At 41.6% G+C, this 19,097-nt stretch overlaps 1 protein-coding gene across 6 annotated transcripts in view; it reads left to right on the forward strand.

Moving 5' to 3' along the window:
* The window catches only part of PTAR1 (protein prenyltransferase alpha subunit repeat containing 1), a 183,537-nt gene that overhangs the window by 46,578 nt on the left and 117,862 nt on the right, over positions 1-19,097 (forward strand). For 2 of the 6 annotated variants that reach the window (XM_073345203.1, XM_073345204.1), the window contains exon 7: positions 88-11,076. The exons of 3 other annotated variants lie outside the window; for them this stretch is intronic. In XM_073345203.1, coding sequence (XP_073201304.1) covers positions 88-433 — 346 coding nt within the window. In that variant the 3' untranslated portion in view covers positions 434-11,076. Of the gene's footprint in view, positions 1-87; positions 11,077-13,169; positions 13,928-19,097 lie in introns of those variants that run through there. One more of the 6 variants, XM_073345207.1, reaches the window with a different exon arrangement.

Here is a 19,097-nt window from a genome sequence, read left to right on the forward strand (position 1 = left end):
ATCTTTAGTTGTGGCAGCAGCTTGATTTTATTTTATTTTTTAGTGTGTAACTTTTTTTTTTTTCCCTCCCCTGATCTTCCGTTGAAGACGGCATGTGTTCTATCTTCAGCACCATTTAAACAACAAACTTCCTCTTCCAAATGTACGGTTGACATCTGTGGACAGCAGTGATGGAACTTTGAATAATTCACACCCCAGTACAGCAGTCAGTCATGTGACTCATGCCATGGATGTTGATGGTTTAAATGATTCAGGCAAACAAGGCTATACTCAAGAAATCAAACGCCTGAAGCGTGCCCCTATACAGGACTCTCTTGGCTTGGAAATGGAATACAGGTTCATTGATAACATTTTAGCAACTTGCAGAGATGTAGAGCAGGCCAGGTTTGCTACTGCATACAGGAAATGGCTAGTTACTTTTCTAGGTCCATGAAGGAAGTTTACAACCTTCAGGGTTCCTCTTTTAGTGCAATATTCTCTTATCAAACACATGCATGTCATGGTTGCAAGTGTTGGCTACCCATGTGCTTCTCACCTTTCTTTGTGGTCAGTGCTAAAATTCATATACAAAGTAATATTTCATTTTATTTATTAAAAAAAAATCTGGCATAGCTTTTTATTAAACAAATGTAGTTTGCTTTTTTTCTTTAATCCTTTTTTAAAAAATTAACAATTTATATTTTTACTTGTGGCATCTTCATATCATACCATTGTCCTACTTAAACTTTTTTTTTTATTTTAACATGGACTACGAATAGGGTCCTACCAAATTCACGCCCATGAAAAATGCGTCACACACCATGGAATCTGATCTCTTGTGTGCTTTTACCCTATACTATACAGATTTCACGGAGGACACCAGCGTTTCTCAAATTGGGGGTCCTGACTCAAAAGGGAGTTGCAGGGGAGTCCCAAGGTTATTTTAGGATGATCACGGTATTGCCACCCTTACTTCTGTGCTGCCTTCAGAGCTGGGCGGCTGGAGAGTGGTGGGTCTTGGCCGGGCGCCCAGCTCTGAAGGCAGCAGCCTGCCAACAGCAGTGCAGAAGGGTGGCAACACCATACCATGCCATCCTTTCTTCTGCACTGCTGCCTTCGGAGCTGGGCTCCTAGTCAGCAGCCACCGCACTCCAGCTGCTCAGCTCTGAAGGCAGCACCGCTGCCAGCAGCAGCGCAGAAGTAAGGGTAGCAGTACCGCAGACCCCCCTACAATAACCTTGCGGTCCCCTCCCTGCAACTCCTTTTTGGGTCGGACCCCTACAATTACAACACCCCGTGAAATTTCAGATTTAAACAGTTGAAGTCATGAAATTTATGATTTTTAAAATCCTATGACTGAAAGTGACCAAAATGAACCATGAATTTGTTAGGGCCCTAACTATGAACAATGGGGCTTTTGTTTTTTAAAGTTTAAAATTTTGATCCAAATGGAATGTCTGGAAAACAAATAGGTGGATTTTTCATTGTAACATGAACCACCTTCCAAATTATTCTTCTCTACCACAGTGAATGCTGGTAATGACTCTTAACCAAAGCCGGTGGAGTCAGGTTTTTCAATAAGAATTATTACTTCTGAATTGCTGTCTATCTGTCAAAGATCAGGCTGCAGTGTTTCTGCCTTCAGTTCCCCTTTTCATTATTTGTAAGGGCGAATATTACTACAGTACTGGAATTGTGCTTTTTGCTATTGTCTGTGGTCTTTTATTTGCCTCACACATCTGTTGTACGTGGTTGATATCAAAGCCTACTAAATTTACCTTGTCAAGTCAGATACCCACTGGAGGAGGCAGGAAAATGAACCATGTTTCTCACACACAGTGAAGAAGTATGGTTAAAGCTAAGTGTGCAGGATTTATTAGCAAAGTTTTTTCACTTATGTCATACTTTTTATTTTTTACCTCAATAAGCCAGAGTTAGAAACACTATTTAAATTTCTGAATGTATTATGTACACTACAGAGTCCCACAAAGCCCACTAAATCACACTTTAAAAAGTATAGAAAAACTAAGAACATACGAGTATCTTAGATGATGGGATAAAAAGGAATTATGCTGACAGTTTTAGTACTGTTTAAAATGTGCAGGGTCTCTTCCCTTCCATGCTTGTGCATTGCTTCCTCCCACGAAGCAGGGCATCAATTTCATTTTTCTTCTCTGTCAGAGGACCTTTTCCCATTCAACCCCTCAAGTGTATGTGTGCTGGAAGGACAATTTAAACAGTTTCAGGGTAGTTTTGATCCTGACTTTCCTTTTGGCTACCAATGCAGCTATGTATAAATACTTGTACTGGCATTTTCTCAGAACTTTACTCTACATGACGGACTTCTGTACCAGTGTAGCTACATCAGTGTAATCTTGCCAGTGCAAAGCCCTCGTGTAGAAGCATATGCCAGTATAAAGTGAACCTTTGCACTAAGGCAACTTTTTACCCCCTGTTTCAAACAGAGCAGACTAAGAGGATTCATAGCTTCAGGAGAGATCCTTTGCCACAATCCCTGTGTTTGTTTGTCTTGCCTTGCATCAAGTGCTTCCCCAACATGCTGCTGCTCTTGCTGCTCAAAGAATACTATGAGCAGTAGAAAAGCACTGGGAATATACAGGATTCCTGTGGTCCCATGTCCCTTTTGAGTCTCCCATTGTTGGAGTTACTCTTGCATGTCAAAGGGGAAATAGACCCCTTGTATGGTATGTTTGGCTTTAGCGATGTGATTGAATTTAATGACCTTCTGAGAAAAGGTCAACCAATATGGTCATTCAGGAAACAGCAAGCATTGTTTAAACAAGGTCTCTACATTTAAACTCCTCCTGTATTTTTAAACTCTGCAGAGATTGCTGCCTCCTATGACTTGGAGCTTCTGTTCATAGCTACTCTGTGGCTACACTAAGTTCATAGAGACACTTGGTGACTGCTGGGTGCCCAGAAAGTGTGACACTGCCTACCCCTGTAGTTTATTACAGATTATATTGTCAATCCTAAAATTACATTTAAAGTCCTTAATTTTATCTCTTTCAGTTTTATCTTTTTACAGATTACCTGTTTAATAGAAAGGTATTGAAGGAGGGTGAAAAGTACGGAGAATTTGTGCCTTGTGAAGTAGAAATTTATTATCGGGGAGAATGCAGTCTTCTGCTTGTACCATAGTGTAAGATTTGAGGGGGCGGGGGAGAGACTATCAAGGGTGGGTGATAGAACATAAGTTGAAATCCATTATAAATTTATGTTGGACTGAAGTCTCAGTTAGCTCTCTAGAGCTATATAGTGGAAATATTCTGATCTTGAATTTGACAGCCCTTCCATCATCATAAACACTTAAGGTCAAACTCTGTTCTTTGATACTTGTGTGCAACTCCTTTTTGATGTCACTGGGAATTATGCATATGTGTATGAAGACAGAATTTAGTCCTTATAGAACTATATGCATTTTCACACCTTAAAGGTGCTCCAATAGGTCTTGGAGTAAAGTGGTGTTGTTTTTTTTTGTTGTGGTGGGTTTTTTTTTTAAAGTTTTAAAGGGATACTGTCAACTGAAATTGTAGATTTTTTTTTTAACTTTTTTTTCAGAAAGTGTAAGTCTGATTAAAATATTTCCATGATTGCTTTAAAATTCCAAAGAAAACAATTACATTAGTAAACAAAATAACCATTTCCTGCAGGTTTGCATTACACAAACCTTGCAGTATTGAGGACCCAACGTTGGGTTGGTGGGTGGGGAAACTATAGGCAAAAGTGAAATTGACTTCAATGAGTTGCATTTTTTCCAAGTTGAGAGAAATCTAAAAACTAAACCAACAGTATCACAGTGAAAAGAAAATACATTTTTAAAACTTCTTTTCATCTTGAAAACCTAGGGTGGTGGTAAAAACATAGAAAAAGGAAATATATTCACTTTAAAAATATTTGTTTAAGATGTCAGTGCCCCTTAGCCTTTTGTCTGAAGTGGTTAAAGTAATTCCTTGGGAGTATATTTTCAAATTTAGAATTTTGTGATGTCTTGTAACCATGAACTTTCACAAACATGACCACTTAATTTAGTTTGACTGGTTTCCCTAAAGTCCTAATTGGGGGAAGGAGGAATACAATAAATAGCAGTAAAAATTATTAGACTTCAGGCCATTGGTGATTAACATACATAAAAGTTACTGAGCACAGCTCTTCAGTATTAAGTAACACTGTATTCGGCATTTACTGTGTCATAGGTCAGAACATTCTAACTCAATAATTTAATGAGGGTTTTGCTTGGTGAAACACCTGACTGCAGCCATGCAGCACCAAACACTTACCCTTTAAAAGAATCAGTCAGTGTCCTTTTTAAGTTTCAGTAACTGTTAATTCTGTCCTTTATTGTATTGTATGGCATTTACATTGGTACAAATCTTTTTCGTGCACTGACTCAGTCTTATAGCAACATCTTTGCACTGAAGATGAATTGAAGGCTTTGAGAAATGAATGTCATTTAGAACTCTAAAAGTGGTTAATTTCATTTTCAATCAAGTCAAAATGAACAATCACATTTTTAAATGATGTGTAGTGTTCTCTGCTGTAATGTGCATTACCTAGTATTGCATCAGCAATTGTTTTTTCTGGTGTAATCAGTAGGGCAAAACATATTGATGACTGTAGTGATGGATGACTACAGTGCTTGGCTGAATGCTTATAATCTTAGAAATATTTTCATTGTTTTAATAGGGGACAACTGAATTTTCAGTCCAATGAGTAATTTATGACTAGTTGTATAGCTACCTTATATAGCACTGGTTTATAAAATAAAAGAGCATAGTGAAGAATTAACAGTAAGAAAGTTTGGATTCTGTTTTTTCAACTGAAACTAGCTAAAGCATTTCAGTGTTTTGTGTTAGAAATTTATGCATAGGAGTACTTTTTCACTCTTTACCTTAAAGTAAGTCATTTAATGAATCTTTAAACAGTACTGTATAATCTTGACAACCAGAATCAAAGGGTCTTGAAGAGGCCTTGTCTAGACAATCAAATCCAGCAATCAAATCTCTTAAGAATGTGTATTTTAAAAATGAACAAAGTACAGCAATTGTCGGATAATTTAACATTTGGGTTGCAGGGATTTCATGATCAAACTTCTGGACAAGGCCTTTTTTTCCCTTATAAGCCTGTAGTGCTGCTTCCACATTACAGAAGTGATCCTGAGCTCTTTGGTCCTTTATACTATAATTTAAAAAATAAACTGTCAGACTCACATCATCTACAGCAGTGGTTTTCAAACTTTTTGTATCGGTGACCCTTTTTACACAGCAAGCCTCGGGGTGTGACACCCCCCCCCTTATAAATTAAGAATGGGGGTGGGGGGTAATTTAATTTATTGAGGGCTCAGGATTCTCAGCCTCATGGAGCTGACAGCTCAGGATCCCCATGTAACCACTTTGCAACCCTCTGTGGGGTCACGACCCCCAGTTTGAGAACCCCTGTTCTACAGAGACCTTGAGATCAATGGAGTGAAAGGCAGATGTGACTAGCATGTTTGCTATTTTCCCCTTTATTTGAGGTTCTTTCCTTACAACTTAGTCTTATCAGAAGAAAACCCCCATCATTTTCAAATGCTCTTAAAATGCAGTTTAGTAACAAAACAAGGCCATTGTATTCTCTACAGTGGTTTTCCTTCTCTTTCCCATTGTGCTCAGAGAATGGTTCATTCTGAACTGCTTGTCCCTTTTTCCCCAACTAACAAAGAATGTAAGGAAGCTATGGGGAGGTGGCCTCATTTAACATAAGGATAACTTTGACTACCTCCCAAAATGCTCTGATAGTGCCCTTAAGTGGTGTTCATCAGGCTCATTCAGAAGCTCAGGCTAAACCCAGATCCTCATTTCAGAGGTGAAAAGCAAAAGCTTTATCTGTTAGGTTATTTAGTTTCCCTTAAGAGTTTTGGGGGCTTTTTTTGGTTGGTTGTCTGTTTTTTTTAACTAAACAAATCTAGAGAAAATGGAATAACTCAAGTAGTTTTGAAAGTTGGAAAACTATATAATTTGCATAGACTCTCATCAACTATTTCCTCTGACAGAGCACTGTATTGCAGTCAAATGGAAGAAACTAGTGCTTCCAAGAAAATTCTTTGTAGTCAGTTTATGCTTTCAAAATGTTACTACGGTCAGTGATTATAAACCTGATATTTCCTTTTGGCTTTTACTTAGTGTGTAACGTTATTTCTCAGGGTATAGATTATTTTTGTGAATTAGGGCACATTTTTACAGTTTATAGTCAATGGTTAATAAAAAGCATAAGCGATAAACGTAGAACTAGCTCTTAACACTTTTAGTCTAGAATAGTATTGTATATAGTCACTAGCTAAAACTGTAGCTAGGTACCTGCTTTAGGCCTGCCTTTCCCATTTGCCCCCAATATTCACTTTCTGTACACAAACTTTACTCTGTATCTTAACTTGCTATAGTGATTTATCAGGAAACTGTGGGCCTGATCCTGAAAGTTGCTGGGTACCTCTTGTGTAGCTCCCAAGTGCACTCATGTCCCATTGATATGAATGGGAGTTGAAGGCACTCAGCACCTCACAGGGCCAGGCTTTAGAAAACCAGGGTAAATGTGTCTATTTTGTATCTGTTGACATATATATTTTGACTTTTCTAAACCCCACTTTGACTCTGAACACTAGAATCAAACCTGTTTTGTGAGGCAAAAGATTTTTATTTATCAGTTAGACATTGTATGTTTATGTACCTTACAGCTTGACTAAAGAGCAGAACTCTTTACAGAAAACTGTTTGTTCAAGCATTTTTATCTGTACTGTATGGAACCTGCTCATAATCCTAGTAAATAGATGGTTTAAAAAAAAACAAACACTAACATATCTGTATGTTGTGCACATTGAATTTTCTGAATGAATAGGATTAAGGTGAGGCAAGGTAGGTTTTCTTGGAAGACTGTTAACCGTTCACATGAGATGTGAATGTTAGTGCCTAGATACTACGGATTGGTTTCCTATACAGACGCATTATGAATAGATAAATATATAGTATAGATTCTCATTGTCTAGTATTTCAAGTGTCATAAGTGACATAAAATATCAGAAGAAAAAGTGTTTCTTACAAGGCAAAAAATACATATTGCGACCATTCCCATTTGTCCATTTTTTTACTTTGTGAAGTGGCTACATTTAATGCAGTGTTCCCATTTTGTAACAGTGTGCTTGGGAATGTTGAAAAATGAGAGATGGTTTTAGGTAGCAATGGAATCCGTGGTACTGCAGATATGTAGGTCAGTATTGTAGTACCTGTGTGAACTGCTGTATAATTTTATAAAGCAAAGCGATCACTTTGATCTCACAAAATTTTAACCTAATTAGGAGAGAGAGAGAGCCATAAAAGTGAATTTTTTTCCGTCATATCATTAGAAAAAATACTGTTCTTTTATGTAAGCAACTTTTAGCCAAAAGATGGCATTTTATCAGAAACTTTCATATTTGTTGGATATACAACTATCATTGTCTTAAATACTCTGCACATTGATTGTTTGGTGCAGATAAATTAGATTAAAAATAAGGTTGATGGCACTAGAAATACATGGTGACAAAACAGTTTAAATAGTATGATGGTGGGAATAAAACAATGCACATAAATTGTTAGTGTTCCACAGAATAATAAATGTAAAAAAAGTAACTTTTCCTCCAGCGCTTACCTTTTTATTACAAGATAAATTCCTTTAAGAGAATACCACTGTAGATCAGTAAAGAGAGAGATTCCTTGAACACGGTCAGAAGTAAGAAGCCAGTTGTGAATAAATAATCCATGATATGTGCGCTACAGTAACTAGGAAGAGAAGACTGTTGTGCCCAGCATAAATCCCTTCTTGTAATGAAGGGCCCAATTCTCCTACATTTGGGTTATTCTTGGATAAGGTACTTGAGGCTTTGTGAATGGCAGTTCTTCCATAGGGGCTGTTTGCTGCCCTGTAGAAGAAACTGGGGGTTCCACCATGCCAGTAAATCTTCCAAGATCTCTGCCAACTTCAGGGATCGCTGAAGGTAAAGGGCATTCTCAGAGATTCCTTCTTTTGCCACTGCTGTCTAACCCATCTCACTTCCACAAGTTCCTGAACAGCACAGCTTCTACAGGAGCTGTTTATAAGGGCACTGCCAACCTTGGATGCCCTGGGAGATTGTTCCAAACTGTGAAGGCAGGGGCAAAGAGCATAAATTACTGCAGACTGGGCTCTGAGGTTTGGATGGGTGAATCTGGTGGACTTTTGGCAAGCCTCCCCCATCTGTTGACCTGGAATCCCAAAGAGCACGCCTGGAGAGCATTCCAAGAGAGGCATGTTGTGAATGAGGTGCTTCAAGATCTGTGGTTACAAACTCTCTTGCAAAAAGAAAAGGAGTACTTGGGCCCAACCTGATGATCACTTTAGATAAGCTATTACCAGCAGGACAGTGGGGTGGGAGGAGGTATTGTTTCATATTCTCTGTGTGTATATAAAGTCTGCTGCAGTTTCCACGGTATGCATCCGATGAAGTGAGCTGTAGCTCACGAAAGCTCATGCCCAAATAAATTGGTTAGTCTCTAAGGTGCCACAAGTACTCCTTTTCTTTTTGCGAATACAGACTAACACGGCTGTTACTCTGAAAACTCTTGCATAATCCCCTCTGCTTCCTCTTGTGGAGGAAAGGCAACTAAGTAGTTACTGTGAGTGATTGAATACATCCATGAAACAGTATCTTTGGGTGCTGTACTTCTTAGTTTTTGCTATTTTCTAATGGGTGCTTTTTTTAAAAAAAAAAACAAAACACATTGGACAGGATTTTCAAAAGTGCCAATGATTTTGGATGCCTCCATTTTTAGGTACTGAGCTTGAGAACTTCCTTTAAAAGGGCCTGGTTTTACGAAAATGTTGAGTACCTTCTGAAAATCTTTTTGGAGACTTCCCATCCTTGGCTGCTGAAAAGGGAGACTGGGAGGATCTGAAAGAAATTGTAAATGTGTAAGTGCAGTGTTGGTACACGTAACTTTTGGGTTCATTATTAAACTTGAGGCCTTTTTAAGGGTTCGTAATAACTGGATAAAAGCTATATTAGGCCTGATCCTGCAAAACTTCAGTCATGTGAATACGGATGGCAGGATCTGGCCCTTAATCTGTTACTGCAAATAGGGCCTGTTCCTGTACCTGTTTAAAGCCAATGGCAAAACTCCCATTGACTTTAATGGTGCAGGGTTGGGCCCATACTGGAGATAAAAGATGATAAACCATTACCTGATAGTGACAGTAAAATGTTTAATGAGATGCATTATAAATGTCTCAGCTGTCTTAAGTGAATTGTTTTATGCATGATCGTAAACCAGGCTCTCATGGAAAACAGTATTGTTCCTGGTGTGGTATTTATCAGTTTGTATCATCCTTAAGGAAAAAAATTAAGGTTGCTAGTTCTTATTGTTCTTAAAAGACAACTGGAGAGGGATTGGGGTACTGGAAGCTTCCCGTATGCAACAGCTGTAGAAGCAACTAAATTTTGTTAGTTTTTAATAGCAGAGAAAGGGTTTTTGACAATTGCCCTGGGATTGCCAAGAGGGAAAGGGGAGTAATTTGAAAATCTGAGCTAAAAACAGTAATAAGTATCTTTAGGACAGTAGTTGCTAGTTGTATCTGACATCTTGCCAAACTTCTTCTTTAGGGATACTCTGATGTCACATTCTGCTGCTAGGCATATGGTAGAGTTCACTGTGGACATCAGTGTTAAGAAACTGAAATGTGGTGTATGCATGTGTGTGAATCTTAGAGTAAGATGCAGTATGAGTCTTAAACCTAGTTTTAAGACCGTATTATTGATGGACTGCATAAAGCTTGACATCCGAGTTCAATGTTAAATGCATGCTGTGGGAAGTTGAATGTATAGAGGGTCCTGGGCATTAGATACCTTTGATTTTATCTTGGCTGCTGGGGATTTTAGCAAATGTTGATTGGCTTTAGTTTTACTGTTCTTAAAGTGCACAGTAAATATTTAATTTTATGGTGCAATAATAAACTGCACAAATGTCTTTGTACTTGTCATCTCATAATCACTCAATTAGGTAACAGTGGTGATTTTCTTTTTTAAATGTAGCTACTTCAAGTTCATTTGAGAACTTGAATCATACTGTAAGAATCTAGTAATGGATAATTTCTTCCACTGCGGTTAGACCCAACACGCCTTCTTCATGTGTTCTACATGTAAGAGGATCCCATTGGGTATAAATTTTAATTCCTTATAAATTCAGATCCCTTATACATTGAGCTTTGTTGTGAAGAGAAGTTGAAATTCTAAACTATGTAAAATGATGTCTGGTTAGAAACATAGGACAGTATCCGACCATTGTTTTCCAGTTCTGAACACTAAATTATATCTTGTTTTTTCTCGGCTATTTTGTATTGCATGCTAATTATATATAATTTTTTTTTAAACATTATCGCAGTAGTACAAAAATATATTAAATACCACCCATGGAATTCTAACCCATCCTATGCAGATGTCTTCCAAAATTACAGGTACAATTTTAGTGGTAGTGGCTGGCAGAATGAATTTTCCACGTATTTATCTGTAGACTTGTTTTTATATGTACTAGCGAGAGAATATACTAAGCGCAGCTATAAATTATTGTCTTTCTGTAGAAAATTGAAAATAGTGTAAAATTGTTTTTTGCTAAATGTTGGCGGGTTTTTAAATAAACTTTTCATCTCTTAAAAATCTGTGTTGTTTGACTACATATTTCACACTGCAGTCCAAATTCATTGTGTTCAGAGATAAACAGTCTTCCCTAATCAGTAGTAATCTAGATTGAGACTGTAAATTCTGTGATGTAGGAACCATATTTTGCCATATATCTGTAAATGGTGTCAAACAGACTTGTTTAGTTTATGTAAATAGTCTGTTTACACACAAGCAATTTTCAAATGCAGTGTTACATATCTAGCCCAGACATAGCCTATAAACTATCCTCATGTCCAAATATCTGACAGATTGGTGAAGAACAAAGAGACTTTAGTTGTTTACTTTCAAGTTAGTATTTTTAGTTGCCATGTATGAAACTGTATATAATTAAAACAAGCACCTGTTCGCATACCCTCTTTCCGACCTGCTAGTGTTTCTTTCTTGATCTGCAACATGCCTCCTATTGAAGCCTTTGGCCTTTCTTAAATCTAAACTGTCAACTATGCTAGATTATGCCACATTCAAAAGAATTAGCACTGGGTCCATAACTCTATTTGTTTATAATCTAATGCAAATCAGTTCCCAGATCCAAAACATGAAACCAGTTAATTCTTTTTAAGAATGTGCTTTGCCTCACTCAGATTAAAGATAGGGAATAATATAAAAGTATGGTGCCCTGATCCCATCTGATTGTCTTTTTATGTAACACATTCTGCTGCATAAACTTGATGAAAATACATGATAAATAGGCTTCAGATGACCCCACTATCTGAATTTCATGAAAATATTTTCAGGTGTGCATATCACTCTTTTAACATAGTAATTCTAGAAATACACATGGATTAAAACTTGGATCACTTAAACCTGGTTTTATAGGTATATGTTTACAATGCTCATCAAATTTTAATTATAATTTTGGATTTAAAAAAAAATGTCTTTTGTCTCCCAAATGGGTCACAAGTCCTTTATGTTAAAGTGCCATTCATAGATTAGATTTAAAGATGCAATAGTATAGTTTCCAGGCCTTGGCAAATCAGGGCAGTTCAATTGCTGTTTAAATGATACTTTCATTCCAGTATGGTAACAATTATACTGATGTTACCACAATTCCTATGTGCTATTAATATTAGCAGGATACTTTGTTGGACAATCTCCTGGACTTTTTTCTTTTAAGCTATGATTTTTATTAGGCAATCCCAGTATAACAACATATATAACAGATTTTTCATAAAGATAAGCGATCACATTTTGAATTAGAAAATTACAATTCACATAACCTGAGGCCAGTAATTCTCAAATACTGATGCTTCTCTCCTCCAGTACCAATCCCTTGAATAATCATCCTTTGTTTGGTATTAAGACTGTCAAATACATACCATGTTACTATCAAAAAGTAATAGACAAATGCAAATAAATTGGATTTAAATGCAATGGATGTAGCTGTTGGTTACATCCCACATCCATGCTTTGTGATTGCTCTGTTCATTCACTCTCCCCTCATTGACTGGTCCTAATAAACGTGATGACACCTTCATTGCTACCTCGGTACAGCTACTAAGCACGTAGAAAAATGGGGTCCTGTTTATGGTGTCTAAGTTCCTGACAGGCCGTTTTCCTTGCCAACAAACATTAAAGGTTAAAACTCTGTTCACCCACCAAACTTTAGCATTTTCAAATTTGATTGTAATTGACTTTATCAGCAGAGGGCTTTTTATTTTCAATTTAGTTAAAAGTGCATCTGAAAATCCAAAACTATTCCTAAGACCAACAGTTTGAGGGCTGTTCCCTTGGACTGTATTGATATAAGTCCATACCACGATGGTACCAGGCCAAACCCATATTCCTTCATTTGTGTGTGTAATAATCTATAGCAGTAAAACATGCAAAAAGCAGAAAAAAGCAAATCTGGATGATTTGAGGGATTGTAGATCCTCCAGCTTTCGGTCTCTAGTTCAAAGCCAGTGCAGGTTACCAATGATCAAAAGTAATCCGCAGCAGAAAGCTGTTTTGTCCTGTGTGAAATGAGTTATGAGAGTCTTTTGTTTTGGTTGACAAGCCCATCTAAACCACCCTCACAACCTGCTTCAGCACAGGCTGCACAAGCTAGCTGTAGCCGGAGGGCTCAGGTGTGCTTGCACAGCCTGGCTGGAGCACTTGCCACGGTGTCCTCAGTGCTATTTTTAGTGAGCTACCTAGATTACAGGTAACATGGTATATCTACATGAGCTGTCATTCACACCCCCAACTGCTGTGTGGATGTACCTGGAGTTACACTGGTTCAAACTTCCCCAGTGTAGGGCTTGCAGAAACCCAGTTGTCATCCTAGTTTTAAGTTTAACCAGGTTTAAAACCTATAGACCCTTTCCTATTAATTTAAATCTGGTTTATAAATTACAGAAGCAAACTAAATCTCAGTTTAAACCTGGTTTAAACTAACAGGTCCCCAAACATTAAATTGTAGTGATTTAAAATCACACCTTTAGGTAAAGTGGTGCTTTTTTGTTTGCAGACTCTGCATAGACAAGCCCACAGTTCCGGGAGCAGACTATAGAGAAAACTCTGGCTCTTCAGTTGTTATGAAGATCATCTGAAAGAGGGTGTGCTGGGGAGAGGAGGGCGAGGGGCATGGCCAACAATGCTTATCACTGACTTTAAAAAAGAATAAAAAAATGAATAGACCCCACAGATCCTTTGTTTTAGGGATAAACTGGTGGCGAACTAGCTCTTATTTATTTTACAAGTTGTGGAGTGGTTGCACCTACCTGCCTACCCTTTCCAAAGCAGTTGGGTTGCTGTTTCATTTAAAACAATGCAATATGACTTTTTTTCCCCCAGACAGACAAAGTAATATCTTTTACTGGACCAACTTCTGTTGGTGAGACAGACAGGCTTTCGAGCTACACACTGCTCTTCCTCAGGTCTGGGAAAGGTACTGGGTGTGTCACAGCTAAATACAAGGTCTAACCGATAGTTTAGCATAAGTAGTTAGCACACATTCTAAGGGACTAGTCAGGGTGGCCATAGGGGGGAAAAAAAGGAGAGTTAGTGGGTAACAGTGTTGTAAAAAGCCACAAATCCAGTGCCTTTATTAAGACCATGATATTTAGTGTCCAGCAAAGTTATGAGTTTAAGCTCCCAGGCAGATTGCCCTTGAGGATGAGGACTGATAGAATCATAGATATCAGGGTTGGAAGGGACCTCAGGAGGTCATCTAGTCCAACCCCCTGCTCAAAAGCAGGACCCATCCCCAATTAAATCATCCCAGCCAGGGCTTTGTCAAGCCTGACCTTAAAAACTTCTAAGGAAGGAGATTCCACCACCTCCCTAGGCAACGCATTCCAGTGTTTCACCACCCTCCTCGTGAAAAAGTTTTTCCTAATATCCAACCTAAACCTCCCCCACTGCAACTTGAGACCATTACTCCTTGTCCTGTCCTCTTTCACCACTGAGAATAGTCTAGAACCATCCTCTCTGGAACTACCTCTCAGGTAGTTGAAAGCAGCTATCAAATCCCCCCTCATTCTTCTCTTCCGCAGACTAAACAATCCAAGTTCCCTCAGCCTCTCCTCATAAGTCATGTGTTCCAGACCCCTAATCATTTTTGTTGCCCTTCACTGGACTCTCTCCAATTTATCCACATCCTTCTTGTAGTGTGGGGCCCAAAACTGGACACAGTACTCCAGATGAGGCCTCACCAATGTCGAATAGAGGGGGACGATCACGTCCCTCGATCTGCTCGCTATGCACCTACTTATACATCCCAAAATGCCAGTGGCCTTCTTGGCAGCAAGGGCACACTGCTGACTCATATCCAGCTTCTCGTCCACTGTCACCCCAGGTCGTTTTCCACAGAACTGCTGCCTAGCCATTCGGTCCCTAGTCTGTAGCGGTGCATTGGGTTCTTCCGTCCTAAGTGCAGGACCCTGCACTTACCTTATTGAACCTCATCAGATTTCTTTTGGCCCAATCCTCTAGTTTGTCTAGGTCCCTCTGTATCCTACTGCTGCCCTCCAGCGTATCTACCACTCCTCCCAGTTTAGTATCATCCGCAAATTTGCTGAGAGTGCAATCCACACCATCCTCCAGATCATTGATGAAGATATTGAACAAAACCGGCCCCAGGACCGACCCCTGGGGCACTCCACTTGACACCGGCTGCCAACTAGACATGGAGCCATTGATCACTACCTGTTGAGCCCGACAGTCTAGCCAACTTTCTACGCACCTTATAGTGCATTCATCCAGCCCATACGTCTTTAACTTGCTGACAAGAATACTGTGGGAGACAGTGTCAAAAGCTTTGCTAAAGTCAAGATACAATACATCCACTGCTTTCCCTTCATCCACAGAACCAGTAATCTCATCATAGAAGGCGATTAGATTAGTCAGGCATGACCTTCCCTTGGTGAATCCATGCTGACTGTTCCTGATCACTTTCCTCTCATGTAAGTGCCTCAGGATTGATTCTTTGAGGACCTGCTCCATGATTTTTCCGGGGACTGAGGTGAGGCTCACTGGCCTGTAGTTCCCAGGATCCTCCTTCTTCCCTTTTTTAAAGATTGGCACTACATTAGCCTTTTTCCAGTCATCCGGGACTTCCCCCGTTCGCCACGAGTTTTCAAAGATAATGGCCAGTGGCTCTGCAATCACAGCCGCCAGTTCCTTTAGCACTCTCGGATGCAACTCGTCCGGCCCCATGGACTTGTGCACGTCCAGCTTTTTAAAATAGTCCCTAACCACCTCTTTCTCCACAGAGGGCTGGCCATCTATTCCCCATTTTGTGATCCCCAGCGCAGCAGTCTGGGAGCTGACCTTGTTCGTGAAGACAGAGGCAAAAAAAGCATTGAGTACATTAGCTTTTTCCACATCCTCTGTCACTACGTTGCCTCCCTCATTCATTAAGGGGCCCACACATTCCTTGGCTTTCTTCTTGTTGCCAACATACCTGAAGAAACCCTTCTTGTTACTCTTAACATCTCTCGCTAGCTGCAGCTCCAGGTGCGATTTGGCCCTCTTAATTTCATTCCTACATGCCCGAGCAATATTTTTATACTCTTCCCTGGTCATATGTCCAACCTTCCACTTCTTGTAAGCTTCTTTTTTATGCTTAAGAGCCGCTAGGATTTCACCGTTAAGCCAAGCTGGTCGCCTGCCATATTTACTATTCTTTCGACACATCGGGATGGTTTGTCCCTGTAACCTCAACAGGGATTCCTTGAAATACAGCCAGCTCTCCTGGACTCCTTTCCCCTTCATGTTAGTCCCCCAGGGGATCCTACCCATCCATTCCCTGAGGGAGTCGAAGTCTGCTTTCCTGAAGTCCAGGGTCTGTATCCTGCTGCTTACCTTTCTTCCCTGTGTCAGGATCCTGAACTCAACCAACTCATGGTCACTGCCTCCCAGATTCCCATCCACTTTTGCTTCCCTCACTAATTCTTCCCTGTTTGTGAGCAGCAGGTCAAGAAAAGCTCCCCCCCGGTTGGCTCCTCTAGCACTTGCACCAGGAAATTGTCCCCTATGCTTTCCAAAAGCTTCCTGGATTGTCTATGCACCGCTGTATTGCTCTCCCAGCAGATATCAGGAAAATTAAAGTCACCCATGAGAACCAGGGCATGCGATCTAGTAGCTTCCACGAGCTGCCGGAAGAAAGCCTCATCCACTTCATCCCCCTGGTCTGATAGGTCAGATATAAAGTGATCGCTTTGTGGAAAATGTTCACCCACAGGTGAACTTTTTTCCCCCAAAAAAATTTTTGTTTGTGGTGAAACAAGTTGGCTGTTTCCAAGAAAGAAAATGTTACCCAGAGGTGGGGAAGGCTTATAGAATCCCACAATATCTTATTCTGTAAAGCCTCAGCTCTTGTTCAGTGTGACTGAAAATCCGACAGCTTTCAAAAGCCTTCAAGAGGAACAGATTTCTTGGTTCCAGCTCAGTTCCTGCAATCCCCATAAACACGGCCTAGTCAGCTTAGTAGTGCTTGACTTGAATGAATACAGAAATTAAAATATGCTTTCCAAACTCCCCCATCTGTAGTGGCACTCCCTTGCCACTGAAACTGCAGTATCGCTCCAGCTGAGAAATCTGAGGGAGGCAGGTGGGTGGCAGAGGTGAGTATTTTCCTGTGGGCTAAAAGGGAAGGGAGAGCAAAACAAACAGAATATTTCCTTTTCTGTCTTGTGCAGGTCTTGCGTCTTTCTCAGTTGGCTTCACATATGGCAGGGAAAGCAGATTGCCTTCAGTTATTTTCTCTCAAATCTTAAACAACCCCTTCCTGAGGGAGAGAATGTAATTGCATCAGTGAAAGAGACACCACCTTGTGAAATACAGGAAATACAAACTTAAAGTGCTACTTTACCCAATATTCAGCTGTGCAACCTGAATTCTGCACACGCCCCCCCGGACCTCCCCTTAGGAATGGTAATAGGAACAGAGAACACCACAGCAGGGACCGGCTTCGCAAACGCAGGCACTGCTAGTGGGACCGGTGACGGCATTGACTGGCGTCGAGCCTGACACCGCAGGCGGCTCCAACATCCGTTGCGGCACCGATGGCGGCAGCACAACCGTTAATTCATCATCGTGGGAACCCCATGATGGTGCGGCGCCGATTGCAGTCCCCGCAATACCGCTCCCCGGCACCGTCTGGCTCCGCGCCCCCGTGGTCAGGTACAGAGTACTCATCAGAGTCAGAGGCCGAGTCTTTTGTCTCATGGCATAGCCACCACCGCTTCTGGCACCGTAGGCCAGCGAAGCAACTGGACCGGCCATCACCTGGCCACCCCAGTGGCAGGGCCTAGTCCAATGGCCCTTCTGGACCCCTTAGGCCTACTACCAAGCTCAGGGTCAGGGATCCAGGCCAATATCGGCACCCCGTGCCCCAACATCAGCGACGTCACTGGCATGCTACACCCCTAGGGCCCCTGAGGACCTCATAAGGGACAGGGCTGCTGAGCAACCACAGGCAAGCGCAGCCCCTTCTGCAGCAATGTCGGTGACACTGGAGCCATCTCTGGTTGCAGGGAGTTCCGAGGTACCCGGCCCAACCTCCAGAGAACTGGAAGGGCAGGAAGACCCTGTCCCAGGAGCCTCTTCCTCCTCTTCGCTGGAGGAGATGGTGGCAGGCACCTCCACCACCCTACGACTAATGGACACCAAGACCCACCAGCACCTGCTTAGGAGGGTGGCCGTAAATCTTAACCTCCAGGCAGAGGAGGTTATGGAGGACTTGGATCCGATGGTGGACATCCTCACTACCGAAGGTCCTTCTAGAGTGGCCCTGCTCCGCCTAAGGATAATTCAGAACAACACTAGGGTGCTCTGGCAAACCCCAGGCTCTATACCACTAAAGGGATCGAGAGATGCTATTTTGTGTCACAGAAGGGCTATGAGCACCTTTTTACCCACCCCTAGCCGGGGACTCTGGTGGTTGATGCGGCAAACCACAAAGAGCACCAGGGACAGCCAGGACCCACTCCTAAGTCACGGGACCCCAAGAAGCTGGATCTCTTCGGCTGTAAAGTTTATTCGAGTGGGGCGCTCCAGCTTCGAGTAGCGAACCAGCAGGCAGTGCTGAGTCGCTACGCTTTTAATTCCTGGAGCTTGTTGGCTAAGTTCCAGGAGTTAATCGCGGTCGACTCTCGCAAAGAGTTTGCCACACTCCTTGACAAGGGTAGAGTAGTCTCTAGAACTGCCCTCCAGGCAGTCCTGGACACGGCAGACTCTGCGGCTAGAACCATGGCCACTGCCATCGCTATGAGGCACAGTGCGTGGCTTCAGGTTTCGGGGATTTCACCTGAGGTCCAAAACACAATACAGAACCTCCCCTTTGACAGTGAGGGCCCGTTTGCCCAAAATACGGACACGCACCTGCATAGCCTGAAGGACTCGCAGGCAACTCTGAAGTCTCTGGGGCTACACACCCCAGCGCCTCAGAGAAAGCCCTTTAGGCCTAAGCCCCCATCCCGTTTCTACCCGGGGCCCCTTAGGCGAGATCCACCAAGGAAAAGGGGCAGGAATAATAGGAGGCGCCCTCCAGAGTCGTCCTCAGGCCAAAGCCAGGGTTCAACCAAAGCCACACTTTTGAAGATGCGCCTGAGGACAATGCACCAGTGGCCATCTTGGATCCTTCCCCCGCCCTCTTTGTGAACTGACTCTCCCGCTTCTACCATGCTTGGTCTCTGATCATGTCAGACTGCTGGGTCCTCAGGACAGTAGGGGCGGGATATCCTTCCCTCCCCCCTCCCTTCCGCATCCCTCTTCAGGGACCCCTCTCACGTGCCGCTCCTTTTGCAGGAGGTGCAGTTGCTCCTAGCTCTAGGGGCAATAGAGGAGGTTTCTCAGGAATTCAGGGGCAAAGGGTTCTACTCCCACTATTTCCTTTTCCCCAAGGCCAAGGGCGGGCTTCAGCCTATCCTGGACCTATGAGACCTCAACACCT

The sequence above is a fragment of the Lepidochelys kempii genome, chromosome 5, assembly GCF_965140265.1.
Source record: "Lepidochelys kempii isolate rLepKem1 chromosome 5, rLepKem1.hap2, whole genome shotgun sequence".
In the NCBI taxonomy this organism is placed as follows: domain Eukaryota; kingdom Metazoa; phylum Chordata; order Testudines; family Cheloniidae; genus Lepidochelys; species Lepidochelys kempii.